Source organism: Harpia harpyja, chromosome 3 (assembly GCF_026419915.1).
Source record: "Harpia harpyja isolate bHarHar1 chromosome 3, bHarHar1 primary haplotype, whole genome shotgun sequence".
Taxonomy (NCBI): domain Eukaryota; kingdom Metazoa; phylum Chordata; class Aves; order Accipitriformes; family Accipitridae; genus Harpia; species Harpia harpyja.
Window position 1 is genome coordinate 65,453,917 of NC_068942.1, and position 26,510 is coordinate 65,480,426.

The following is a 26,510-nucleotide window of genomic DNA, read 5'->3' on the forward strand; positions in this document are numbered from 1 at the left end:
AGGTGGACATGCTGGCTGGGGTACCTGAGGTGACTCTCGCTGTTGACTACTGGTACATACAGAGAGGGCACATATGCGGAGGTGCTCGTCGATTGCCAGTGTTGGGTGAGGCGCTGGAAAAGTGATGTCCTGGAAACACATCTCACAGCCTTCCTGCACCTGCTGAGTGTGAGAAGATGGAGCAACTGGAGCCTGACATCTTGCTGCTGGAAACCTTTGCCCGGGCAGCGGGGGCGGGGGTGGGGGGGGATCCTGGCGTGTGGCCGCTCCTCCAACACCCGGCGAGTGGGGGAGGCTGACGAGAAGGCTGTGTGCGAGGGGAGGGGGGAGAGAGGAGGAGGTGGCTTCCTCCTGACGCCATTTCCGAGGGGCCGAGATATATAAATGAGCCGGTTGCTGCAGTGCCCCATCTGGGATCTTCAGCCAGGGCACTGGCGTAGACGCGCACGGTGCTGGTCTCCCCCCGGCACCTCGCCTGGAGCCCCCACGCCAGGGACAGACTCACCCTCTGCCCCTTTCTCCCTGCCTCCACCCCGCCAGCACCATGAGCCGCCCGGGAGTGCTCACCGTCCTGCTCCTGGCCGTGCCGGGTAAGTGGGGCCGGGCCGGGCGCCGTGTCCCCCCGGCTGCCGGGACCCTCAGCCCGGCGGACCGCGCCACCCCGCCCAGCTCCGCTCCCGTCGCGGCCCCTTCAGCACCGCGGACAGCGGCCGCCGCAAGGTCACTGGCCGAGGGCCGCGCCGGGCCCTGCCTGCCCCGCGCTACCGGGCACTGCCAGCCTGGGGACGGGACCTTCCCTTCCCTTCCCTTCCCTTCCCTTCCCTTCCCTTCCCTTCCCTTCCCTTCCCTTCCCTTCCCTTCCCTTCCCTTCCCTTCCCTTCCCTTCCCTTCCCTTCCCTTCCCTTCCCTTCCCTTCCCTTCCCTTCCCTTCCCTTCCCTTCCCTTCCCTTCCCTTCCCTTCCCTTCCCTTCCCTTCCCTTCCCTTCCCTTCCCTTCCCTTCCCTCTCCTTCCCTCTCCTTCCCTCTCCTTCCCTCTCCTTCCCTCTCCTTCCCTCTCCTTCCCTCTCCTTCCCTTCCCTTCCCTTCCCTTCCCTTCCCTTCCCTTCCCTTCCCTTCCCTTCCCTTCCCTTCCCTTCCCTTCCCTTCCCTTCCCTTCCCTTCCCTTCCCTTCCCTTCCCTTCCCTTCCCTTCCCTTCCCTTCCCTTCCCTTCCCTTCCCTTCCCTTCCCTTCCCTTCCCTTCCCTCTCCTTCCCTCTCCTTCCCTCTCCTTCCCTCTCCTTTCCTCTCCTTCCCTTCCGTCTCCTTCCGTCTCCTTCCCTCTCCCTTTCCCGAGGGGGGCACAATGCACACATCCAGCTGCTGCACCGCCCAGGGACCACTTCTACCAGAGACAGATGCCCCTCTTCTCCACTCCCATTTTTAGCAGGACAGGATTTCTCTGCTTGTCTCCCAGAGGAGGTGAATAACAAGCTCTCTTTTTTTTCCCCTCCCCTTACAGCCATCTCCCTTCCTGTGACAAATGACATGAATAAAGGTGACACTAAGGTAAGGATGGGCCTGTATTGGAAGGGGCAAGTGAAGATGAAGGATGTAATGTTTAACCTCCACACCTAGCTGTTTGGTTTTTGGCTGCTCCTGCTGAATTACCCTGTAGGAAGTGCCAGGGATTTGCATGAGAACCCTACAGCAGGATCCATCCCCTCTCCCTTCCTACGAGGCTTTACCCTTTACGCATCCACTTCTGGGCACCTGGGCCGGAGGGAAGTCCCTGAGGATGTACCAGAGGGAGCAAACAAGCTTGTCTAGACAATGGTGAGGCTGGGGATGGAGGTTGGGTATAACCCTCCCTAGTCCTCCTACTTTCACCTTTTCAAAGCTCCCAACAGGAGGTGACTCAGGGTAGAGTGGGGGGAGATGTGATTCAGGAACAGGCATTGCTGGAACTGCGTGCGTTTCGGGGGTTGTATACATCTGTGTTTGTATGTGTGTGGTGTGTTACTTAAACATGCATGTTCCTGAAAAATAGGCAACTGGCTACTCTCAGACTGCTAATCTGTCCCATCCTCAGCTACTGCTCAGCCTGTCTGGATGGCTACGAGCAGTGCGGGACTTGGCTGACCTCTCCAGCCTTATTCCATGCATAGATCTGTGTCATACCTCTCTGACATTCATAGCTGCAATTTGCAAGTGTGTGCACTCCCAACAAGCTTTTGGCACCTAAATGCTTGGGTAGGTGTGTTTGCCTGTGTTGATCTGTTTGCCTTCCTGATATTTATAACTCCTATAGTCTTTCAGGTGAGCGATCTCTGAGCTGCCCAAATTAAGACTTCTACAGAAATTAATGTCCAGAAAGGAAACTCCAGCCCTTTCCCCCTTACATCTTGAACCTCTTTCTTTGTTTCCTGAAATCTTCTAGCCACATAATGTTTTTTCCCCAGTCAGCAGTAGAGGAGGGCGCATTCACGTCAGTCTCAGCCACAGGCTCCATTGCACGGTGTCTCTGCTCATTACCTACAGGGCAAGTGCCATGAGAAACGCCTCCTCATCTCCTGTCAGATGTGCCTGGGCCTGGAGAGCTGTTGCTCTGTTAAGACTTTTAGCCTGCTTAGCCCTTCCTGGGGCTGAGCCATGACCTGTGAGCCACTGGGAGCCTGCTTCAGGCTGTGTGCTGCTAACTGAGAAACGGGACTCAGGGCAGGCACTTGCCACTTCAACTGGCCGTGCCAGAGTGGGATGCTCATTGGGCATCTGGTGGGATGATCCATTAATTCCACAATTTTCCTTGTGCGATCTATTCCCCAATATGTTCTATGTGTAAAACATTGCGCTTTTGTAGAAGCTGGTGCAACTCCATGGAGATGCCTCCACCAAGGAAGGTTTATTTCCCAAGCCTGCCCCCTCCCTGGGTACTGACACAGGCTCTACCTGAGAGCAAAATCAGACCACACCTTTCTTTTGAATTTGCTGCAACTGAAAGGAGCCATTAGGGCTCTTCTGCCTTCACCATCCTCTGAGACACAGCATTTCAGTGAAGGAAGTCCTGGTCTCACTAGACAGATCAGGGCAGGGATATCATCACATGGGTACAGCAGTGAGCACTGCAGCCCTTCCTACACACCATGCTCTGTGCCACCAGCATTTGTGGGTGGCTCAGGGCTATGTAATGGGTAGTCAGCACCTGCAGGCCTTTCCTGGGCAGCTCATCAGGCTTTCCTTACACCAAGGGCTTTCCATGGGGAGCTGAACATGACCAAAGCATTTACAATATCTCTGGTGTTTGCCCACTCTTGTGCTCAAAGGACACTATTTCTCAATTAAAACCATACATTTCAGAAGGGCCTGAGCATAGCCAAGCTCAAACATGGTGAAGTCTATCCTTGTAAGGACATGATCCTTTGGAGATTTCTATGTAGGGACAGCATGAGCAGGTCTTAAGGATCTAGTTACATGTTCACAATTAGAGGCTAGCTATGGCAAAATTTCAGCCCGAGTTTCTGCACTGGATTAATTACATTCATTTGGAAAGAATCTCCTCCATTTCCTGATGCAGGCTGTTATTTCATGACCTTGTGAAACCTCACTCTGCAAGACTTGCTATTACAAAAAGTCAAGGAGACTGTTGTGGAATGACTGCCCTCTTGATTTCATTATGTTACAAAGTTCCTCCATAGAGTTGGCCATATTTCTGTGGTGACTGATGTGTTTCTTTGTGTTCAGACAAAGACCTTAACTCAGCTTAGAAGTCTTCAAAAAGTTTGTATAGAGTATTTCATTGGCCCAGATTCTTATTTCTCATGCTGAGAAAGTTGTTACTTCTGAAGCTTCTTCAAATACTGCTGCAATAAGTGGCTCCTGGTGTTGGGAAACATGGGAGGGAAGTATAAGAATCTGGGGTGTGTTCTATTTAATGGTAGAGTGAAGTGACTCAAAGTCATCTAAAATCAATATTAATGGATTGCTTGTGGTATAGGAGAATGATACAAGGGAAATTTCCCTGCTTTCTTTTCGTTAGATCTTTCCTGTAACTTTTTAAATCCAGCAATCCCCTCAAAATGTGTAAGTAAGTGTTTAGCATTTTACGGCAGTGATCTGTAAAAGCAGAATTCTCTCCTTACACAGGGCGAAAATTTGCCCATTCCAGCTGGTCAATGAATATATCTGATTGCTTGAATGGGCAACATTGTAGATGACTGGGAGTTGCTGTCTTGTGTTTAATTTCTACTGCAGCCACAGTGCTCTGCTCTCCTGAGAATGGCACCTTGTGAGGGAGGTCAGGGCTCTTAGGACTGCCAGCAGAAATCATCAGGAGAAAGAGGTTCAGTGTGTGAATTTTTTTGTCCCCAAGGCTTACTTGTATTCTTTTTTTTCAATTTAGCCTCTGTTTTTCCACAGGCAGTTGTGAGCCCTGCATACTTTCTAGGCTGCTTTATAAATAATCATCCTTTTGAAATAAGCAGCCTAATTCCTGCACCACTAACCGGCACCAGACTGTAGTGAATGCTGTTTTCTCTCCTGTGTGACTGTTTGGGTCTACCATGACCACACAGCAGGGCTCCTGGTGGCATGTCTCAGTGTGGCAAGGATGCCTTCACCCATGCTAGAGGTGCCACCTTGCCTTTGCGCCCGTGGCTTTCATTCTCCTATGACACATACAGCCCTGGGTGATCCCTGTGGGATCAGCGGTGCTGCTAAGAGCTAAGCCTGCAATCTCAGTACAGGGGACAAACTACATAAATAATGCTTCTCATTTTACACCGAAGAAAAGGGCTGCTGGAAAGGGCAGGCCCAGAGTTCATACTGTCTGGGAAGCTGCCTCAGGCAGTTGCAAAAGCTTCCAAGGAACATGTCGGAACTTCCTTGCTTTCAAATGACCTGCCTCCACGTACAGCTCTTCCAGTCTATAATAGATGGCTTGAACACTTAAGCACAAGGTCAAACACTTCTCCAGAGTGTCTTGTCCTTCTCTAGGGCTTGAGAGCAGTATTTCTCATCTGTGTTTGAAAGTACAATTTGCCTCACCTCGCCCTCCATGCCTGGCTGCAGCCTAACTGTGGTGCCCTTCTCAGGGCTCGAATAGCTTGCAAGATTTCAAGGTCACCTACTGAAGAGCTATGACCACTTGTTGCTTTCTACAACCTCCCACTGAGCCCTTTTATGAGATGCAGGTTGAGATGATTTTGAGCTTTCTATGTATATATCCAGATCCCCTTCAATCTCCTGATGTGCCCAGCCTCTGGGATGGGCTGGAGTCGTGAGATCCTCAGCTGAAGTGTGTGTCATGTTGAAGAAGCTCTTTCCATTGCCATGTGTCATTTGCTCACTTCTCACTTTCAGCAGGTACCTTCTGTTCCTGTGTTAGGTAAAACAGGAACTGAACATTCAGTTCTGGCTCGACCAGAAAAGCAAGATCTGTGCCATCATCTGCTGCATTTTAGCCTTGGTAACAAATAGATTTAGGAGAAAAAGACAAAAAAGCAGTGCTTTAATTTGTATTTTTGTCTCTTTCTAGGTGATGAAGTGCATTGTAGAGGTCATCTCTGATACTTTATCGAAGCCAAATCCCCTGCCGATCAGCGAGGAATGCCTAGAAACACTCAGAGGAGGTAGAGGCTCAGATTTAATGCTGGGTATCAGCAAGAGCAGATCTGGCAAGCAGGGGCTGCTGCTGCCCTGACACATACTCTAGCACCTGACAAGGGGTCCCCGACACACTCACCTTCCTCATGGTCACCCCACCGGGCTGCACCAGGCCCCAGAAGCAGGGACAGAGCTGCTGCTCAGCCCAGGCCATGCATCATGCTGGCACCGTGGCCAGGGGAGTGCTGGGTGACATGACGCTGCCTGGTTTTCATGGGACCTTCCTGTCATCTTAACCACACAGTTAAGACATGCCGCAGCAAATCAGGCCAAGGGAGAGAAAAGAGTAAACGAAGAGGGAGGTGGCATTTGGAGTACTTTTTCATTTCCTGGGGGTGGGGGGAGGTTGTCTTTGACCACCTTCTGTACCAAGTCTCCCCTATTGCAGATGAACGAATCATTTCTATCCTTCGCCACCAAAATTTATTGAAGGAACTTCAGGAAATTGCTGCTCAAGGTACAGTGTCACTATAGTTATTTGGCAAGAGGGGTTTCATTTGTTGTAGCCCCTCGCACAGTTTTGTTGTCTGGGGTTTTTTGTATTTTACATTAATTTGACATCATATAAATGTGCCCTGGGAAATACAGTTCCAGGACTTCCAGTAGATACTAGGTGAGTGGGGGCAGGAATTTTGCTGTAATAACTCCGATATGCATCTGATGATTTAAATGACTGTCAGCGTAGCTTGGTGGTGGTGCAGAGTGTAGGCATTTGGGGGCGGGAGAACCCTAAAAGGAAATACTATAATTTAATTCAACAAATAACCACCAGCTCCCTTTTTGTGCAGCTGGAGTCTAGCAGTAAACCCAGGTGTGGCAGAAGGGAAGCCTGACTGAGCACTGAGTGGGACTTGCATCTAAAAGACCCCAGTGAAAATGTCCTTGAGCTAATGGGGATTTTCTGTTGGCTTTCTTAACATGAATGCAAGTTTCTTTGGTTTGGAGAGGTGCAGGCTGCTCACTGTGGGTCAATGTGGGAGAAGCAGCAGCACAGAGCTGTGCAAAGGGGTGTGCAAAGAGAAAAAGGTCTATTCCTAGGTGCCTAGGTCCCCAGGGCTGATGTGCAGGTCCCAGGCAAGGCTACTTCAAAGCCAGTGCAGGTCCCTCTGCCCGGGTGATCGGGTTGAGGCTGCAACAGGGCTCTCCCCAGGCTGCAGGGAGAGAAAATCCTGGCCTTCCCTCTTCCTTCTCCCTGGGGTAACCCAGATGGCAGCCCTCCCTCGCCAGGGCATCCCTGTGCCCTGCTCCTGTGTGGCATAGCTGCCAGGGATGGCTGGAAGACAGTGCCACCAGACTGCTTCCAGAGCAGGGAAGCCACAGAGGCAACAGGGAGAAGGGAGAGGAAAAATTCAGGAAGTCAAGATTTGGAGAGAGCCTCATGCAGCTCCCAAAGTCCTAGTTTGGTCACTACCCATATGCCACTGGCGGAGGGGCAGCAGGGCAGTGACCTCAGACAGGCTCCGTGGATGCTCTGCTGATCCAGAAGAAAGAAACCTGGGCCTCTTCAGTGCGCTGGGATGCTGCTGCCCAGGCACACCAGGGTTGTGAGGGGGAGTGCTCAACTATCAGACAGGCTGATGGCACATGAAGGGACTTGTTTCACAGAGCTGCATCTTGCTCCACTCTTTCCTTGGCTTGACCCCATCACACCATTTTGTCCCGGGGTAACATGAACTCTAACCTACAGATCACAGTGACTGGGGGTGGGAGAGTCATGTAGGCCAAGGGAAAAGCAAAGGTGTCTACCTTGGTCTCCTCTGTGCTGCCTACAGCTGGTCCTGCTTAGGCTGGATAGCCCACACCATCCAGCTCTGCCCAGTGTAGGGCTAGAGAGGACTGGGCTGGCAGTGTTGGCTCTTGCCTTTGCATTAAGGTGTAGAAGCAGGGCGTGAGCTGGGTTAGACAGGGCTTGCTTGGCTTGCAGATCCCATTGGGATAGGGCTGCCTTGGGAGCACTGGTTGCCAGGACAGCTGCACTCTGACCTCCAGCTCATGCTGCCTTCAGATACCTTTTCTGGGGTGTTGCTTTTGTCAAGCTGGCTCCATAATCCCAGAGGCTAAGGTGTGCGGCCTTGGAGCCCCAGACTATCCCCAGAGCAGGAATGAATGCTGCTTCTTCCTCCCAGTGCCCTGGGGAGAGTGGCCCCCACAACCAGGCTAGAGGGCACAGGGGCTCTCAGTGCTCACCTCAACAGAGCTACGTGGGCAGCATCTGGCAGGAGGCGATTTTTATCCTTCAGTATTCCGATGCTTAAGTCTTTTGTTGGCCTCAGTGTGCTGCAGTTCAGCATCTCTTATTGCCTAGCTCACCATCAATATTAGTTTTCCTAGCAACCCTGCTTCTCTGTTTGTTTAGAGACCTTTTTCTTTCCTGCAGATGGTGATGTTTTTGATGGTGGCTTTGTTACTGCACTTGATTCATCCTCCAGTCTCACTTCTCTTTGCAGCTCCCCTTTGGCAGATTTGTCCATTGTAGAAAATATACATATAATTATAAAGGGCAGAGAACTATCATCCCACCTCTACTTTCTGAAACACAGGACAGGCTGTTGCCTTTCCCTACTTTTTGTTACTTGATGCAGGTGCCAATGAGAGAACTCAGCAGCAAAAGAAAAACAGTGGCTTTGAAGATGAACTTTCCGAAGTCCTTGAAAGTCAGAATGGCAAGAACAAGCAGAGAGGTCAGTGTCAGCCTTCCCCCCCAGGAAATCCAGGTCAGGCTGTAAACAAGGATGTTCTTTCTAACAGCCTTGATATGTCCATCTGCTTCTCATTTAGGCATCTTCTTTGATGCTGCTGCTGACACACACAAGCAACCCGGTGTTTGCTTTGTTCTTTACCAGTTTAAACAACACGTAATCCTGAGCTACAGTCACTGGTGATGGTCAAGTTGTTACCAAACTGATACTGATCTTTTCCACCCTGCTGCCAACACTGTCACTCACTCCTAATGCTTCAAATGAGTCACAGCTAGGGAAATCTGGTGCTGAAAGACTCAGTGACATAGGCAAGAGCGATCTGGGTCTGCTCCTGCTGCCCTTGTTTCCAGGCATCCAAGATAGTAGGTTATGGGTCTCTGAAGGGAAAATTGAACTTGGGATACACATAGTACACACACTCACACAGAAGACCACATTCAGCTCACATTTCCCCTTGTCACTATATTTCCATGGCCTGGCTAGAGACAGGCAGTGTAGTGGAAAGGAGGGTTCGGCACCCTCCCTTTTCTACATCAGGAAGACACGATGCCAATGTGGGGTGATATGATTTCTTGTCCAGCCACAGCACCCCCGCAGAGGGTCTCAAGCGGGATCTGGGGTGTGTGGCTGAGCCATGGCAGGACAGTGATACCACAATGTCAGCCCAAAGGTGCCCAAAGCGATGAGGAGCAATACCACTGGGGGCTGCTGCTGCAGCCAGTACAGCCAAAAGCCAACGGAGACGACGGGTGGCACTGGGTCTCCCTCCTGCCAGGGCAGACCTGAGCCTCGTGCTCCAGCAGTGTGGAGGTTGCATGAGGATGAAGCGTAGCATGTTGGGCTGCCCAGGCCCACAGGCAGCCCAGTGGCACCAGTGCAGTGTCACCGGTGGTCACCAGCCCTGAGTGACTGGCTCTCTGCATGCCCTCACCCTAGCACGCTCCTCAGCCCCGCCTGGGGCTGCGCTTGCCTTTCCATACCGATCTGGCTTTTCCCACTGCTCTTTAGCCCCCCACCTTTCCTTTTGCAAAGTGATTTCTATGGCTAAGTATGTTAAAAGAGGCCAGTCTCTGACATGAGCAAGAGCAAATACCCAGCCCACATTAAGCTCCTGCTGAGTAGCTGCTTTGCAGAAGCAGAGCTGGCCCTCGCTCCCTCTGGCTTGCCCGCAAACAGCGGTGGCTGCCTCTTCAACCTGGTGGGAGAAATAAGGATGCAGTGTTAGCGCATCACTCAGAGCAGGGAGAGCTGTACAAGTGCTGTATTACACTCCTAAATCATTTCATTTTACGTGTGATCTGGTTTCATGCGGGCAAGTTTGTTGCTGGCATCTCAAGAGGTGGTGATAAGGACCGTGCTGCAGCAAAGCACTTCGGCATATGTTTAACTTCAGCCTTGCGAGTATCTCCAGGAGAGCAGGCACCAGTGAGAGCACCGGCTTGCTTGAACGCAAGCATATGTTGAAGTGACTTGTGAAAGGTTCCATGGGCTGGTTAAGCAGATTGCTGAGCAGGGCTGAAGCTCCCTAAGAAATGCACAGGCTTCGTTGGTTTTGAAATGAGCTCTCAGGAGAGGTGTTGCTTCTTGCTCCTCCCTCTGCAGATGCAGCAGTGGAGCGCCCTGAAGAGGAGCAGCCCACAGGGTCCCTGGCTGAGCTGGCAGCACAGAAAACCCAGCAAAATGAAGATTCAAGAGAGAAAGGAAAAAACAGCCTGGAGGAGAGGGAGTCCGGGCCACGGGATGCTGACCCTGGCAAGAAGGAGGATCAAGAGGAAGCAGAGAGCAACGAGATTGGGGACACAGAGCATGCCCAGCGAGACGAAGCTTTGGACAACCGCATCAGCAAAGTCTTCAGCAAAGATGAGCAGCAGCAGCAAGGGGATGAAGAGGAGCAGCCCAGAGGCCCCAGGGACAGCCTGGAGCTCGAGGATGAGGGAGAGCAGGCATCCAGGCAGGGCCAGGAACAGAGCAAGCAGGTGGCAGGGGAGCGTGTGGAGCGGGAGGATGACGGAGGAGACGATGCTGCAGAGGAGGACCCTACCGAAGCAGAGAGGTCACTTGATCTGGCTGAGGAGGACGAGGAGGCTGAGGAGATGGAGGGAGACGGCAGTACGTATCTCAGACAACTGCACTGATACCTCCCCAGGGTAAGCTGAGAGCACTGAGACAGACGGATAAGAGGCTTTAAAGCCTAAAAGTTCAGGCAGGTGCTTACTGGGTTTACAGAAATACCCCCACAGACAGCCACCCAGACCCCCCCCGCAAGCACCCGACCATGGGGGCCCACACACAGTGGGTAACAGGCCCGGCAGCTGCCTGCTGCTCAGTTTTCATAGCACCTGGTGACAACTAATTTCTTTTTCTTGAACTTCCTACGTGGTTTTTGACTGCTGCCTCCAAGCCCTGTTACTGACATGGTGATGTGAGAGTGGGTATTTCCAGAACCCTGGGAAAATGGGCCAAAGTCATGAAACCCACCTTGCATCGCCCGTGAAGGCTTGGTTCAAAGGTGGAGCGTAACTAGGTTAACACTTGTGCTCACTGTTGTGTTTAATGCTCTTTCAGATAATGACAATGCTCTGGGATTTGGCAAAGACGGGCGGAGCTCTGAGGAGGACGAGGAGGAAGAGCAGCCCCGGGCACTGAGGGGAGGAAGGCATCACCTGGAGGATGAGGGGATGCAGGAGGAGGAAGACACCTTCCAGCCCAGGGATGCCAAAAGCGAGGAGATGGAGGAGGAGTCCTCCAGAGAGTGGGAAGACTCCAAGAGGTGGAACAAAATGGATGAGCTGGCCAAGCAGCTGACATCAAAGAAGCGCATGGAGGAAAATGATAGTGGGGAAGACCCAGACAGGTCCATGAAAATGGCATTTAGGTCCCACAAGTATGACTTCAGTAGTCCAGAGGAAGATGTGAGGAGGTCATGGAAGCATCACTCGAAGGAGGACAGCAGTGAAGGAGGCTTCCCACTTGCTCCCATGCCTGAAGAAAAGAAGGATGAGGAAGGCAGTGCTAACAGGAGAACGGAGGTTGGTATACATAGGCTTAAGAATAAATCCCGTTTTGTTATTACTTGGGAATCCAAACTATGCTTGGAGATGTGGATGGTACCTTGGCGTTATGCAGCCAGCATTAGTTCTCTGTGACATTAAGGAGATGCTTGGTGACCTTTTAGTCATTCAGCCCTAGGATTATTGAGATTTGCACCTGGCTGTGCCTTTGGTTTTTATCCTTGTTTTAGTGACTAGTGCAAAAACATGCCCTGCCCCAGAGAGTCTTGAAAATGTGACAGGACTTTTGCACTGCCCTGTGCTGGACATGGCGACCAGAGCTATATCTGGAGCCTGGGGGTGGGTCTTATGTCCCAAAGCCCCTCCAAGTCAGAAGGAATGCTTTCCTTGGCTCAGGGAGAAGTGAGTATTGTCAGACCTCCTACAGAGGTAAACCAGAGGCACAGCCATGGTGAGATAGCTGGGTCATTGGAGTGGAAATGGTTGACAGATATGGGAATACATCCAAGCCAAGCTTCCAAAGTCAGAGACCTCCTTCCCTGGTACCTTGCATGATCATACAATCATAGAATCATTTAGGTTGGAAGAGACCTTCAAGATCATCAAGTCCAACCACCAACCATGCTCACTAAACCGTGTCCTGAAGTGCCTTGTCTGCAGGCTTTTTGAACACCTCCAGGGATGGTGACTCAACCACTTCCCTGGGCAGCCTGTTCGAATGCCTGACAACCCTTTTGGTGAAGAAATTTTTCCTAATATCCAACCTAAACCTCCCCTGCCACAACTTGAGGCCATTTCCTCTCGTCCTATCACTAGTTACTTGATAGAAGAGACCAACACCCACCTCGCTACAACCTCCTTTCAGGTAGTTGTAGAGAGCGATAAGGTCTCCCCTCAGCCTCCTCTTCTCCAGGCTAAACAGCCCCAGCTCCCTCAGCCGCTCCTCATAAGACTTGTGCTCAAGGCCCCTCACCAACTTGGTTGCCCTTCTCTGGACACACTCCAGTGCCTCAATGTCTTTCCTGTAGTGAGGGGCCCAAAACTGAACACAGTACTCCAGGTGCGGCCTCACCAGTGCCGAGTACAGGGGACGATCACTTCCCTGCTCCTGCTGGCCACACTATTTCTGATACAGGCCAGGATGCTGTTGGCCTTCTTGGCCACCTGGGCACACTGCTGGCTCCTATTCAGCCGGCTGTCAACCAGCACCCCCAGGTCTTTTTCTGCCGGGCAGCTTTGCGTATGGATGCTATGTGGTAGCTCAGCACCTCCCTGGCAGCCAGGAGTGGCAGTTTCACCTTTGTGCTGAGGCCCAGCTGCAGACATGGATGTTTATTTGGGATAGTGCAGGGAGCTGGACAGTGGGGCTGGGCACGGGCTCTGCCAGTATTTGCTCTGGGACAAGCCACGACCAGGTGCCTGGGAACAGACTGGGACAGCAGGTGAGTAAAGCCAGTTTGCTGCAGCTCTCTTGCCTCCAAAACACCCCTCATGCCTTAGCTACGCACCAAAACATTGCCCAAAGGTTTCCTGCCAGCGTCCCCCACTGAGAGGGCATCCATCTCCAGTCGTGTTGGTTCAAAGCAAAGCCTCCTCAGCTCCGAGGAGGAATGCAGCAGGAGCCTGCCAAGGAGGTAGGCACCTGCCCCATCCACCTCCTCACCTGCTTATGTCCCAGGTCTCTCCCCCAAGAAGGCTGCTCCACACCCACCCCTGCCAGCGGCTCTGGGGTGCACCTTGTCCGCAAGGTGGTGGGCTCAGCCTCTGAACACGGACTGGGAAGGAAGTTGTTGAGGCTGCAAAACTGCTATGTTTACAGTTGCAACAAGACTTTTGGTTTTTTTTTTAAACTAGATCAGGGCCTCTGGGAGTCAGTGAGGAGCCGTCAGACCAGGCACCCAGCAGTGAGGGAAAGGAAGGCACAGGCTCCAGCTGTGCCAGAGCAGCTGCCATCCTGTCCCCTCTCCTCACTTTCAGGCTGCGTGACTTGGCCAGTGAGGCACAGCCAGAGGCTGAGCGCGCTGTCCCCTGAGGTCACGGGGGCTCAGCCTGCGGGGTCTGGCAGGAGCGAGCCAGGGCACACGGGCACAGCGCGAGGCAGTGGTTTGGGTCTGACCTCTCCTCTCTTTGGATGCTGTGGAGGATCTCAGCACAGTGCTATTTTCTCACTTCCTGGGGGCTCCGGTTGCAGCCAAAGCTCTCCTCCAGCAAGGTGCACCTCAGCTGGCTGCTCCCTGACCCACTGCAAACAAAACACACTGGAACAGCTGCTTGGGCTCAGTCTGGCTCCCCTGGGTGCTGGCAGGCACCCCAAGCTGCTGGCACACTGCTGTAGCTGGAGCCTTCCCAGAGGCTGAGCCAAGAGCCCTGTGGAGGGACAGCATGAGTTTTTCCCTGTTCAGCAAAATAGCTCAGGGATGAGAAAAATGCCCTTTTTTTTACATAATTTCTTTTTTTCACACACTTTCTTTTTTTCACACCAACCACATACAGTGCAGACCAGTGGCTCAGCATCTGCCCATGCGTGACAGCTGCTGCTGCAAGTGGCAAGGCTCTGCTGTCTCTGCACAGGAGAGGGGCCATCACCTCAGCTCTGCCGACAGAAAAAGGCACTTTTAGCACAAACAGCCCCAAGTTTGCTCCCTCAGAGTCTGCTGCTGTGCTGGCGAGCGCGTGATCTGTGGCAAGCCCCTGCTGACGGCAGCTGTGAGGGACAGGCAGGGCTGGGGCTGAGCAGCGAGACAGGGCCAGTTGCGTATGACCAGAGTTCAGGCAAAGCCACGCAGTTACAAATTTGAGTACCTGCGCTAAATAAAATAGCTTCAGGTGACAGCATAGATATACAAGAGCCACTATAGAAAAGCCACCAAGAGATGGGCAGTTTGAGCCTTTAAACTGATGGCTTCCTCAGTCGCTATTTTCCCCAGCGGAAAAGCCTCTTCTGGTACTGGAGGTGCATGTGGACACCCAGCACAGCGTGGGGAGAGGGGACACTGCCATCCCCTCCACGAGCAGGGCACATGCTGCACTTGCTGCAGATGGCAGGCACCTGTGCCCGTCCCGGTTTGACACCACTGCCTCAACGCAGGCGCCCAGTGCTGTTCAGCAGCGCCTGCCCCAGCCCTGGCTTGCCGGCCACTATCTCCCTCCAGCCCCACGCTCTGGAGGGAGATTCCTGTTGGGGGCTGCCCTGCCAGGCAGCAGGGATGGTGGCTGCATGTCTTGTTCCCATCACCAGCTGCAGTGATTTAACATTAGGACAGGACTAATTAGTGTTGTGCACAGACATCTGTCCAGAGGGGCAAATGCAGGAGCGGGCTGAGGGGATGGGGCAAGACACGGCTGGGCTTATGCCACCACTGGCAGCTAGCCCCAGGCAAGGCTTTCCATAGCTCTGGGGGGCGATGGCTGCCCGCCTGCAGCTGCTGACACGTGTCGTGGGCTTTCATTGCAGGACCAGGAGCTGGAGAGCCTGGCTGCCATCGAGGCCGAGCTGGAGCGCGTCGCCCACAAGCTGCACGAGCTGAGGCGAGGCTGAGGGCCCCAGCCTTCCCTGCACAGGTGAAAGCCACCACCGCCGCCCTCCTCTCCCCCCGCCCCACATTTTCATTTCCTGATTTAAAAGCAATTAAGCTGGAGCAGAAGCATCGTGCCTAGGAAACCGACCTTGCTAGCATCCAGGCCTGCCTGCCTCGCCATAGTGTTGTGCCCATCACCGCTTCTTCACCTCACGCTCCCCTGTCCACACAGATGCCCACCTGCCCGGCTGGGTGCCTGTGGGCGCAAAGCGCAACCTACATGTGTGTTTTCTGTCTGGGTGGGGGTTTTTTCCCTCTTTTTTTTAAAAGACAAGACAGCTTTCTAGAACGTTCTCCTTCCACCGGTAGTTTCACTGGGTAAAACACTGCAATAACTTGTTATCTTTTGATTAAAAGCTGAGAACTCTGACTGTAATATATTCTATATAAAAAATTTATCTAAGGAAAAATAAAACTGCAGTGTGTTGCTTCCTTTGTTTTGGCAGCTTCAGTCTTGGTTGTCAGCACGCTGCAGGGCTTGTTTGGTCCTGGCAGAGAGGAGGGGGAATGGAGGCCTCCCCTCACCACAGACACCTTGTGATGGCGTTTCCCTCCTCACCCAGGCTCCAGCGCTGCTGCCCGCCGAGGCCCAGCATCGAGGACACCTCCCTGAGGTCCCGAGCACCGCGGGGCTCTCCCTGCCCGCCTGGGGCCCGGCGGTGCCGTACAGCCCAGCCCCGACACTGGGAGTCCTGCGTGCTTCAGTGAGACATGGGTCACATCCGTAGTTCATCGATGAACACAGGGTTGACCAGAGAGGAAACAGTTTAGAAGTTTAAACACTGGGGCAATACTTAACGAAGTCAAGCTTTTTGGACAACGCACAAGTGGGTTAAAAAAAAAAAAAAAGTAACAAATAGGCTGCTCACGAGGAAAACTCTCCTGGTCTCTGTTCCCCCAGAAGTGAAGGCTGGTCCTGAGGGGACGCCCCTCCTGCGCGTTGGCTCACAGGAGCCGTGGTGGCCTGCTGGCACAGCACTAACGGGCAGAACCTTCCCCATCCTTTGGGCTTCAGGCCAATCTCCAGCTGGAGGACTGGGTGGTGTCCGGGCTCGGGAAGCTCGCCCCAAGTGTCTCTGAACACCGATCATAAGATTTTAGACTTTCTATGTGTATCAGCAGGAGAGGAAAAGAGCATCCCACTGCCAGGGCTGTATCCCACCTCCCGGTTCGAAGCTCAGTTGTCTCCCATCACCTGCAGCCCACAGAACAGCTGAGATGCTCAGGGAATGGCTGCCAGGCTTTGAACTCGACATAGTCCTTTATTCTGCTAAAAAGATCAGCGCTGTTGGCCCGTAGAGTGAATTGCACTGGGGGCGGGTGTGCGGGGTCCCCTCGGCACAGGAAGCACTGGGTGTCCAGAGCTGTCCTCCACCCACCAGGTGAGCTTCCCCAGGGAGGGCTGGAGGAGCTGCTGAGTGGGCAGTGCCCCTCGCCCCCAGCCCTGGGCGGCCACACAGCGGCAGGGGGGAGCAGCGAGGCCAAGGCACGGCCCAAAAGCTGCCCCGGCACAGGGCGCGAGCCGGGACAAGGCACGGGGTGAGAGCCTGGCTGGGGAAAGTGCACCAGAGTGAGGCATGAGTGTCCCAACCCCACCCTGAGGGGGACGATCGCACGCTCATTAACCTCAGGGAAACGTGCGTTGGAACAGAAGCGAAACCAAAACTGTTCCACAGAAACAGTACTAAAATGTCAGTTATTAGGGAGTTCATCCAGCTGTAAAAGTCACATTTTACATACTGATCTTCATTTCAATTTGAATATTGTATTTAGTTTCTCCTTTTTTTTTTGTGGCAGAGTCTCTGCCAGTAGCATCACCCATGCAACCCCTTGCAAACTCAGGTCTACGTGTCACAATAAATTCACAGAAACCCTCAGCCACCCACCCCCACAACCAAACCAAAAAACCAACCTCAATCCCAAGAAACCAAACAACCCACCATAGAAACACAGCCACCTCCAAAGGAGTTAGACAAGTTTTTCCACAAAGGATGGTGGCAGCAGACAGAACTTGTCTATTGCTGCTGCAAAATCAACAAGAGGAAAAATAACATTACTTGATGAAGCTATTATAAATACTGTCTTAATTGAATATTCAAGTAATCACAAACATTTGGGACCCAAGGACTTTCTTCAAAGGGAAAGATGGAATTCAAGGCCTGAGCACTGGATCTCGGAGGATGCCCCACCAGCTGGTAAATGCTGTCCCTCCGACTGGCTGTACCTCTGCTCTACAGCATCTCTCAGCTCACCACTGCAGGGCTTGGCCTTGGGGCCGACAGCAAGCGCTGATCCCCAGGCAGTGTTTACAGGAGCGCCCTTGCTGAGAGTGCTTGTTGCTTAGCAAAATTTAATGCTGCTGGGTGAGATATCTATCTTTCCTGCACTAGCCAAAATAGTGTCCTGATTAAAAATCCTGCTAGGTTTTGAGAAATCAAGAATTCCCTATCCAGGATGATGAAGAAAGAATCAGCCCAGAAGCCTATGCTAGGAATAAATGTTTAAGTACAGCAGTAGCCTAAATCCCAGTGATGTTTAGCCATGTTACATAGTAAGGTAAAAATAGGCGACTTCCCACCAGTGTTAGAAGAGAAATCAAACCAAATCTTGCCGGTACAAGGAGGTCCAAAGTAACTGCTAACAACTGCACTGGGGAAGGATGTGAAAACCAAATTCTCATGAAAAGGGGCTTCCCCCAATGAGCTGCTCACCTCGCTGCCCTATCTGCTCATAAAGAGAAAGCAAAGTAGAACTTGTTATAAGGCATTTATTTTTATTAGGTGTTGGAAAGGGACAATTCTGTCTTCAAAACAATTACAGAAAGAATGCCACAATACCTACTGCATATTGCTTTACTGTTGAAACCAAAACATTGTCCAAAATAGGTGCTTGGCAAATGAAAAGAAAATGAATATATTACCATTGAAATCAATGCTGTTAAATGAAAGCACCATCTTCATTGTCAGATCTGATCAGTCATGCAACTGACGATGCCAAATAGCAAGTATTTTTGGTTTTTACAGTAAGCCATGGTCTTTTAAGGGTTTATGTAATTCTATATAAATTTAAGTACAAAATGGGAATTATATTTCAGAAATAATAGCGAACCAGGCTGAAGCGAATCACAAGACACTTGTTAACACTGTACAGCTGGATTTGAACACAGATATCAATGAACTTGTAAAACCTAGCACACACACAAAATGCTCCCCCAGACTCAGCCATGCTTAGGTGGGGAACAATGCTGGAGAGTGAAGGAGAATATCCAACACTATTCACACCCAGAGGGCCAGTTTTCTCAAAATCATTGGGATCCCAAGGAATTGTTGTTACTCCATTTTAAGAACAACTGCATTTTAGTATGTGGTTCTCACAAGGGTATACACAAGCCGTATCAAATACTGAATCAGAAATAAATAATAAAAGATAAATCTAATACATCTTTTATTTTTAATAATTTTTTTTTACAGCACTGACTTTACAAGAGGATAAACAACTCATTTTTAGGGGCTGAAACAAAAAAGTCACTATTTTATACTCAGCATATACTCAACCTTTTAATAACTTTATATATGTATATATGACTTTTCACACAAAAAATGTTAAAATAATTTATATCTAAAAAACTACTGTGTAAAGAACAAAGGAGGAAATAAAATGTGGGTTTCCTTAAAAATGATGGAAGAGGAAGACCTGATTTTCATGAAGTCCATTCCCTGTTTCAGCTATTTCTGGAGTTTCAGAAGATTTCCAGGCCATCAACAAAAACTTCCCAACACATAGGGAGCCTTCTGCAAACTCATGGCATGGTGGGCAAAGGCACCTGCTGAGGAGCTCATGTGGCCCACAGGCATCTGCTAGCATCAGCCCCAGTGGATTCAGGGTAAGAAAGGTGGAGAGAAAGAAAACATCTCCCCAGATTGCTATTAAAAATGTAGGAGTGAAATTCTGGACCACTGGTATCATGATGTCCACTGGCAAGGATTTTACTCCCAAGCCCTACCTCTCCTCGCCCTCCTTCTGCATCACAGATACAGGACATTTTCTTACAGTGGATTTTTTATTTCCACAGGAAAACTGCCCCAGCAGCAGGGGTGGCCCAGACCCCAACACCCACCTGCACGCACACAGCAAGAACAATTCCCATTGCTTGCTACAGATGCGACCATGCTTGTGTTGCTGAGGAATCGCTCCAACATCTTTCATACCTGGATCCTCTCAGACTTCAACCATCTTTAATTATTTTTGGGGCCATGTAAACATGACAGAATCCATGGAGAATCTAAACCCCATCCAGTCAAAAGCTCAAGTGTTGATGGCCTGGATCCACAGAGAGCGAACAGGGAAAGGAAAGGTAGTGAAGATGTGGAAAGTACTTTTCTGGAGGTTACATTCCTCTGAAATAGATATTAAAGCAATATAACAAATAAAATCAGCAATGTGATCTGCAACGGCGTGTCTATCTATGAAAGCGAGAGATTATATTAAAGGAAATATTTTAATCTACACAAAGCATTTTCACATACTCCTAATTACAAAACACACAGTTGCAACACCATAAAGTAATCGTATACTGAATACAGAAATCAATACATCTCTTACTGAAAAGGAGAGAGGAAAAGAAAATTAGCAGGGTAATGCAAGTGAACTCCTGCAAGTGTGCACATGGGGAGACTGCTACAAACTCAAAATAGACTCTATTCACTAAAAAAACAAAATCCAAGATTTTCTGCACAGCTGTGGAAGGCAAGGCTGCAAGCTAGTGTGAAAAAGCCTGACTCGCTTGACACTGCTGCCACGCAAAGACTTTGGGAAAACAGTGTTAGTCTAAGAATTGATAAGCCTGTTTTTTTTTTTATTGGATGGAAACAACAGAAGCATTTTTCCTTTGTTTCGCTCTTTTTTGCCAGCCAATTCAAACACCTCTGGCCCCATTTATTCTGTTGCCTTTGGACTGTATCCTGCCTGTTACATACCCACTACTCCACCTGGTTGTTCTCTGGCTGGATATGGCCCTCAGTTAATCTGGAGAACTTGAGGCTTTATCTTGAGCAATCCTCATTACCTCATGAAGCCTCAGGGTCGGGTTCTTAATTTGTACTCATCTATAACGAAAACGTATTAAACCAGTAGTTTTCCATCCGAGCAACCTGCTGCAGACCTCCTCTGCACAAACGTTCCCACATTGAGGATGGAGACCATTAAACAGCTTTATCATTCCAACAGTCAGAATAGTATTAATAAAAATAGTGCATCCTATCTACCGACCAGCCTAGTCAGTCGGCTCCTACAGCACAAAGGTTGAATAGGCAGACATGTGGTTAACCAAAGGCAAAACAGCATCGGCCCAGTAGTAGTTCTGTGTTACACAAACCACAAGTGTCAGCATCAATGCTCCTAGTTAGGCTGCATTTCTGCAGTTGGTTTTCATGTAACGATAGGGATGTTCTGGTACAGTCATTACAAACCCAAGCATAACGTGGCAAAGTCAGCTAGTGGGGGAGGAGGATGGTGATGGCTTTACATCGTAGGCAGTAGTAATACCACTCAGGTTCTGTTCAACAGGGAAAAATCTTCACCTACTGACGCCAATTACATAATTACAGTGAAAACCAGAGTCCCATCTCCTCCATCATGCTGACACGAAACCTGGAGAAATTCCAGTAAGCTAATGGTGTTCTTGTGGAATTCTAACAATGAAGCAGAACAGAAATAGATCCCTAAAAAGCTAACTGGTGACCACATAATTTTAATATAATTGCTCCCATCAACACAGCGATAATAGCTATGCCTCTGAAAACACAGCAGAACCTTTTCTAACCCATAATAACAGAATTCAAACACACATTATGGAAAATCTCCCTCAGATTGTCTGCAATTTTAAGAGCGAGGGCATTGTGGTATGGTCCAATACTACTAGACTCCTCTACTTTTACAAAAAAAGACAAGACTACAGAATATTAACTAACTTACTGTGAAGCTTATCTTAAATCAAAACTATCCTGAACTTATCAAATGAGGCAGCAATTCAGAAAAGCACTTTAGCACAGGCTTAATAACATACACATGCTCGAATGTTTTGCAATAATGTAATAGTATGTCTGGATACTTGGTAATTTACAGTTTTGGCTTTTAAAAGTTGGTCTCCCAATTTGCCCCTGTCATTTAGCAACATTCTAGCATAAGAGCCATAATAATAATTTCTGCAAGGAAATATAGTAGTACAGCAATTGCATGGTAATTTATGTGAAAACTCTATTGTAATGCCACATCACAACAGGTACCTACATATCTGCACCTGGTAAATTAAAGTGACACTGACACATCTGATAAATAAAAAATAAATTACAGACTATGGGAAAAATGTCACTGATCACACCAATGACCTAAACTTGTCTTCTAGTTACTGCCAAGGTCTGGAGTAATATTTAAATATAGTTTTTCTGCAAGCCTTCAGAGAATTACAAAATAAACTTCTAACAATCATTTGTAAACAAGTTTAAAATGCACAATATATTTCAGTAGTTTATTTTGGAGAAATAAAGCAGTGCAAAATAGGCCAACCAAAATTCAGAAGGCAGCCAGGAAAATAAAATTCTTATTTGATGTTCTAACTAGGAAACAGCATACAGACATTTCCATTGGATCCAACACTCAGATTCATGTAAACATACTTAGTTTGAAAGGTCTTGAGTTACTAACCCAGTTTTAACATCATTGCTTCTTCCCCATCACCCAATAAAAAAAAAAAACCAAAACCAAAAAAACCCAAGCCATTGTAATAAAGGGAGCAAAAGGCAAGTCTACAAACACTCCACCAGCTGGTTACAAGAAAGTACCATACAAAAATATGCACTGGCAAGTTCCTTCCTGAGGGTATCTTTTGTTACACATGTAACATAAAAACACTTTTTATTTTAAACAAACAAAAACAAACCTCAAACTGTAGATGTCACTTTTATTTTAGTCATGGCTTTACGAAAGGTTTGGTCTATCATTAATACTTTTATAAACCCTTACCTATGTACATCTGACTCACACCACGACCACCCGAGACGTGCGAGCTGCACACAATGTGGGATCCAGCAGCCTCAAAGCATGGAAGGGTTGTGAAGCATGCCCCGCTCAGAACTGGCCTGCAATAGTCGAGGAAGTTGGCTGCGTTTATGTGCACCCTAGAATTTGACAGATACCACACTCATAAGGTCCTTGCAGTCCCTATATAAGTATCTTAAAGTTAGTAACCCCTCTAGAGGTGGAATAATCTTCTCACATCATCCTCAAAAATCCAATCCTGGCTACAGGAAATTCCCAAGAATGGTATTTTGGGAACAACCCCAATCTCTCCTAAGTAAAAACCATTGTTTACACAAAAAACCTGCTACACAACACTCTTAAAAACTTTCTCCCCTCCAGGACTGGTACCATCAGGTAGGGTGGTGACATCTTTTATACAGTTTACTCCTCTCTCCATGGTCTACCTGGGCTTTAAGCTCTAGATCCTTTCCTTTTGAGTAGCTATTTAACACATGATACTAAACAAACTGGTATTAAATGCTGCAGTGATGGATGCTTGACAAATACCTGCTATAGAAAGACAGAAATTCCCATATCTGCAAGCTAGGAGCTTAACTAAGGACATTTTCTTAACACCACCCCTCTTAAATGTATTTTAGGGCTTATATGGGGAAGGGAAGGCCACTCTGTCTACCAAAATAGTGTCTCTGTTCTCAGCGCTGACAGACTTGGGTATTTCCAGTTTAGTGCTCAGAATTGGCAAAAGTTGCAGGAATTCTCAACAGCAGAAGCTGCTGCCATGCTAGAAGATGCAATAGAGGGTGAATGCTGTAGGTTTACTGTGTATCTCAAGAGATACAATTTGGCTGTGCTACAGTTTACAGGTAGTATAAAGCACTGTTGTAAATTACCACACAGCCTCACCTGGCAGCTTGCAACAAAACAATGTGGTCTCTAAGCTAGAGCTGTCATGTACTTCTACCTCATACAAAGGTACACAATTCTGCTTATATTTAATTTGCAAAAGAAAAACAAAATGCACAGCAGCATGGATCTGTGGAAGGCAACAACTGTGTTACCCCTTAGGATCTGCAGATCAGGTGCACTACTCCGAGGAAAATGCACAGCTCTGATTGCCAGCCTTTTTGCAGAGCTGTCCCAGAGTCCTCACAAGTGCAATGGAGGAAGAATGAAATTCTCTGTTAAGAGATGAGCTGCTTCCATTAACTCTTCTAGAATTTCACCACTAGCAGATGATTGAAAGGATGACATTTAATCTACTACATCACTCAACCTAACTATCCGTACCCTGTCTGGATCAAACGTGTTGCTGTTGCCAAGTGTGGTTAGAAGCTGCTTTTGCCTGAAGCAATGAGGCCTGGGGGAAGAACTGCAAAGCTGGAACTGGGGTGGTCACTTTGGTTCTGCACCCTGAACAACCAGTCTGCTCTGTCCTACTCAAAGTGCTGCAGCTTCACAGCAAGCTACCTGTCAACATCTTGACTAGTCAATGTTTCAAGAGATTTGGTTTAGTGATACTGAAGTTGTCTTAGCTTTCTTTTGCAATGGCCTACCTGGAAAAAGGGAACAGGGAATATTTTAGGCAAAAATCTCCAGCACTGTTACATTCAGACACTGCATTTCAACATTATTATCTTCTTGATACCATGAGGTCCGATTTTAAAATGCTGGTCACCAGTGATTACAAAGAAAAATAGAAATAAAAGAGCAACCCTCCCACAATGAAAGGACTAGTGTTAAAACCCACGTGTGTGTAAACTCACTACAGATTTGCAACTGGAATCTGATGAAATGGATCTGAATCACTTTCTCACCCTCCCCCTTTCAGTCCATTTCATCAGCAAATCAGGTTACATCAAATGGAAGGTTTTTTTATTTTGCTTTTTTGTGTTGGTTTTTTTTCATTTTTCACAATTGTATTGTTACAGCCTGATCTGGTTCTGGGACCACAATTTGTATCCCTGTGGCTTTTTCTCAGTCCATGGCATTGGCAAGTTATTGAGAAGAAGCTTTTGTTGCCAACGTAGCGACGCAGTGCTGCTGGAAGCTGGGGGACACTGCCGAGTTGCAGCCTAGTCTCTGGTGTTGCAGTTTTACTGAGCTGTTGGTCTCGCTTTCCACAATCCAGGAGGAGTCTTTTCCCATGACGCTGAGACAGCCTGTGCTAGCGCAGCATATCCGCTCGTCCATGATCCCACTGGTCTGCTCTGCCAGGAGCTTGCTGCGGTTTAGTTGGGTCACCTCAGGTGCCTGACCCTGCAGGACAGCAGCTATGTGGTTCAGGAGATCTGTGAAAAATTCGGAAACACCCTCGTAACCTGAAAAGAGGAAAAACGAAGGAGAGAAAAAAAGGCAATTAAGTCATTTTTATAAGTTCTTTGGAAGGCTTCTTCTACCAGTTTATTTCTTGGGCTGTCCTTGCACTTCCAGTGATAATAAAAAGGCTTCTTTTCCATGACATTATTCTGAGTGACTGCACAAACAGATTCACATAAAGAGGAACAGAGACCCTTGCTACAAAAATACTTTTGTTCAATGAGAAAAGCTGTCACCTTTCAGATTTTCTGTTTCTTTTTCCTCCCAAGTATATATGCATATACATAATTTTAGGTATATTCTATCATTTGTTGCCAAGTCCAGGTTTTTCCCTAAGTCACAAACTCTGTGGTATAATGTTGATCTTTTCCATGCTGTTTCCAGGTTTACTATCAGAAGTAGCTCTAATGCAGAGTTTCCTTGAGGCTCTGGACCCTCTCCAGTATTTGCCCAGCAATACCCTCAGTTAGGGAAACCTCAGAGGACAGTGCGGCTGGCTTTATACCCTGCAGAAAAGGCAGCTTCCCACTGTGTAAGAGGCAATGTGATGCTCATCTAATCTAACCTAACTTGGCACTTAAAACATGTTCCCTGCTATGAGCAATGTCTGAAAAAGCACTCGAGGGACAGTAAACATATATCAATGATAAAGTATTTGGTAGACACATCAATCTCTTATTTCAGTACCGAAACCACCTTTCTGCATGTTCTGTTAAGTGATTCCAGACAATTTACAATGCAGAGTTTAACAAGTTTCCTGGTTAAAACAGTTGCTCAAATACCAGGAGACATGACATTTTTGGTGACACAAACAGTGGCAGCAGGCGTACAGAGCTTCTGGCTCTATTTTAAACACTCTGGTACAGGCACAGTTTTATCATTGAATTCATTTTAAAATTGAACCAGACATGCAACATATCAGTACAATGTCTTGAAATGGATCTTAACTGCTACTGCATTACCTAAAATTGTTATCAATTTGATTTAGTATTTAGAGGTGACATATGACATTCAGTGTATTTAATGGGACAGGCTGATTGTTTTAAAATGTCTGTGAAAGTATTCTGAAGGTGACCTGGTATTTATATAGGAGACTGAAGCAATAAATAACAGTTTAAAAGTCCCATGTGAATAGCACACATTCACACAGCAGCACATGAGTAGAACCCAGAGACCACAAAGTAAATGCACATTTTAAACCACCTTCAGTGATGTGATCACAGGGCAGAAGAGGCCCTCAGATCCATAAATAATTAAATTCTAATCTCCATTTTCCTGTAAAGACCAACTTTCTTAGGCAATAAAACCCCAACTTCCTGAAAAACATAAGGTAAGAGCTGTCCTGGTTTCAGCTGGGATAGAGTTAATTGTCTTCCTAGTAGCTGGTATAGTGCTATGTTTTGAGTTCAGTATGAGAAGAATGTTGATAACACTGATGTTTTCAGTTGTTGCTAAGTAATGTTTAGTCTAAAGTCAAGGATTTTTCAGCTTCTCAAGCCCAGCCAGCAAGAAAGCTGAAGGGGCACAAGAAGTTGGCACAGGACACAGCCAGGACAGCTGACCCAAACTGGCCAAAGGGGTATTCCATACCATGTGACGTCATGTCTAGTATATAAACTGGGGGGAGCTGGGGGGGGGGGATTGCCGCTTGGGGACTAACTGGGTGTCGGTCAGCAGGTGATGAGCAATTGCATTGTGCATCACTTGCATATTCCAATCCTTTTATTATTACTATTGTCATTTTATTAGTGTTACTATTATCATTATTAGTTTCTTCTTTTCTGTCCTATTAAATTGTTTTTATCTCAACCCACGAGTTTTACTTTTTTTTTTTCAACTCCATCCCCCATCCCACTGGGTGGGGGGGAAGCGAGTGAGCGGCTGCATGATGCTTAGTTGCTGGCTGGAGTTAAGCCACGACAGAGCATAATTTCACCTTAAGATAAATGTGGTGATTTTACGGTGTATTTATAACCCATATGTTAACCAATTAACTCTTATTTAGGCTGCTACATTGCTTTGGATTTTATTGCACTTGGTCACAATTCTCCTAGGTACTTAACAGGTCACACAGAACACCAGCAATGCGAGACAAGAGCTCCCAGTTTTCCTTTCTCAAAGGCCCTTAAACAGATTCACCAAACAAATCGGCCATTTCAAAACATCAAGTTTCCCAGTGCCCCAACATGATAATCCATTGGTCGACAGGGGGCAACTAGGACCTTTACGGC

The 26,510-nt window shown here is 48.4% G+C and overlaps 2 protein-coding genes across 6 annotated transcripts in view; one reads left to right on the forward strand and one right to left on the reverse strand.

The window, feature by feature from the left end:
* Positions 1 to 387: 387 nt before the first annotated feature.
* Positions 388 to 15,357, forward strand: CHGA (chromogranin A). 2 transcript variants are annotated; one of them, XM_052783022.1, is made up of 8 exons: positions 389 to 590; positions 1,499 to 1,545; positions 5,510 to 5,603; positions 6,026 to 6,094; positions 8,220 to 8,318; positions 9,939 to 10,445; positions 10,902 to 11,365; positions 14,802 to 15,357. In XM_052783022.1, exons 1-8 carry the CDS (start codon positions 545 to 547, stop codon positions 14,883 to 14,885), a joined length of 1,410 nt encoding a protein of 469 aa, XP_052638982.1. In that variant the 5' UTR covers positions 389 to 544; the 3' UTR covers positions 14,886 to 15,357. The 2 variants fall into 2 exon arrangements, with proteins under 2 accessions (XP_052638983.1, XP_052638982.1); XM_052783023.1 differs by lacking the exon at positions 8,220 to 8,318 and having other exon boundaries at positions 388 to 590.
* Positions 15,358 to 17,678: 2,321 nt separating this feature from the next.
* Positions 17,679 to 26,510, reverse strand: part of ITPK1 (inositol-tetrakisphosphate 1-kinase) — a 159,459-nt gene continuing 150,627 nt past the window's right edge. For all 4 annotated transcript variants that reach the window (XM_052783027.1, XM_052783024.1, XM_052783026.1 and 1 more), the window contains one exon: positions 17,679 to 24,281. In XM_052783027.1, the coding sequence (XP_052638987.1) occupies positions 23,959 to 24,281 (323 nt within the window). In that variant the 3' untranslated portion in view covers positions 17,679 to 23,958. The remainder of the gene's footprint in view (positions 24,282 to 26,510) is intronic.

Coding starts and splice junctions, on each gene's coding strand:
- CHGA (XM_052783022.1), top strand. CDS start 545: ATGAGCCGCCCGGGAGTGCTCACCGTCCTGCTCCTGGCCGTGCCGG. Junction 6,095..8,219: donor TCAGGAAATTGCTGCTCAAG/GTACAGTGTCAC, acceptor TACTTGATGCAG/GTGCCAATGAGAGAACTCAG. Junction 8,319..9,938: donor TGGCAAGAACAAGCAGAGAG/GTCAGTGTCAGC, acceptor CTCCCTCTGCAG/ATGCAGCAGTGGAGCGCCCT.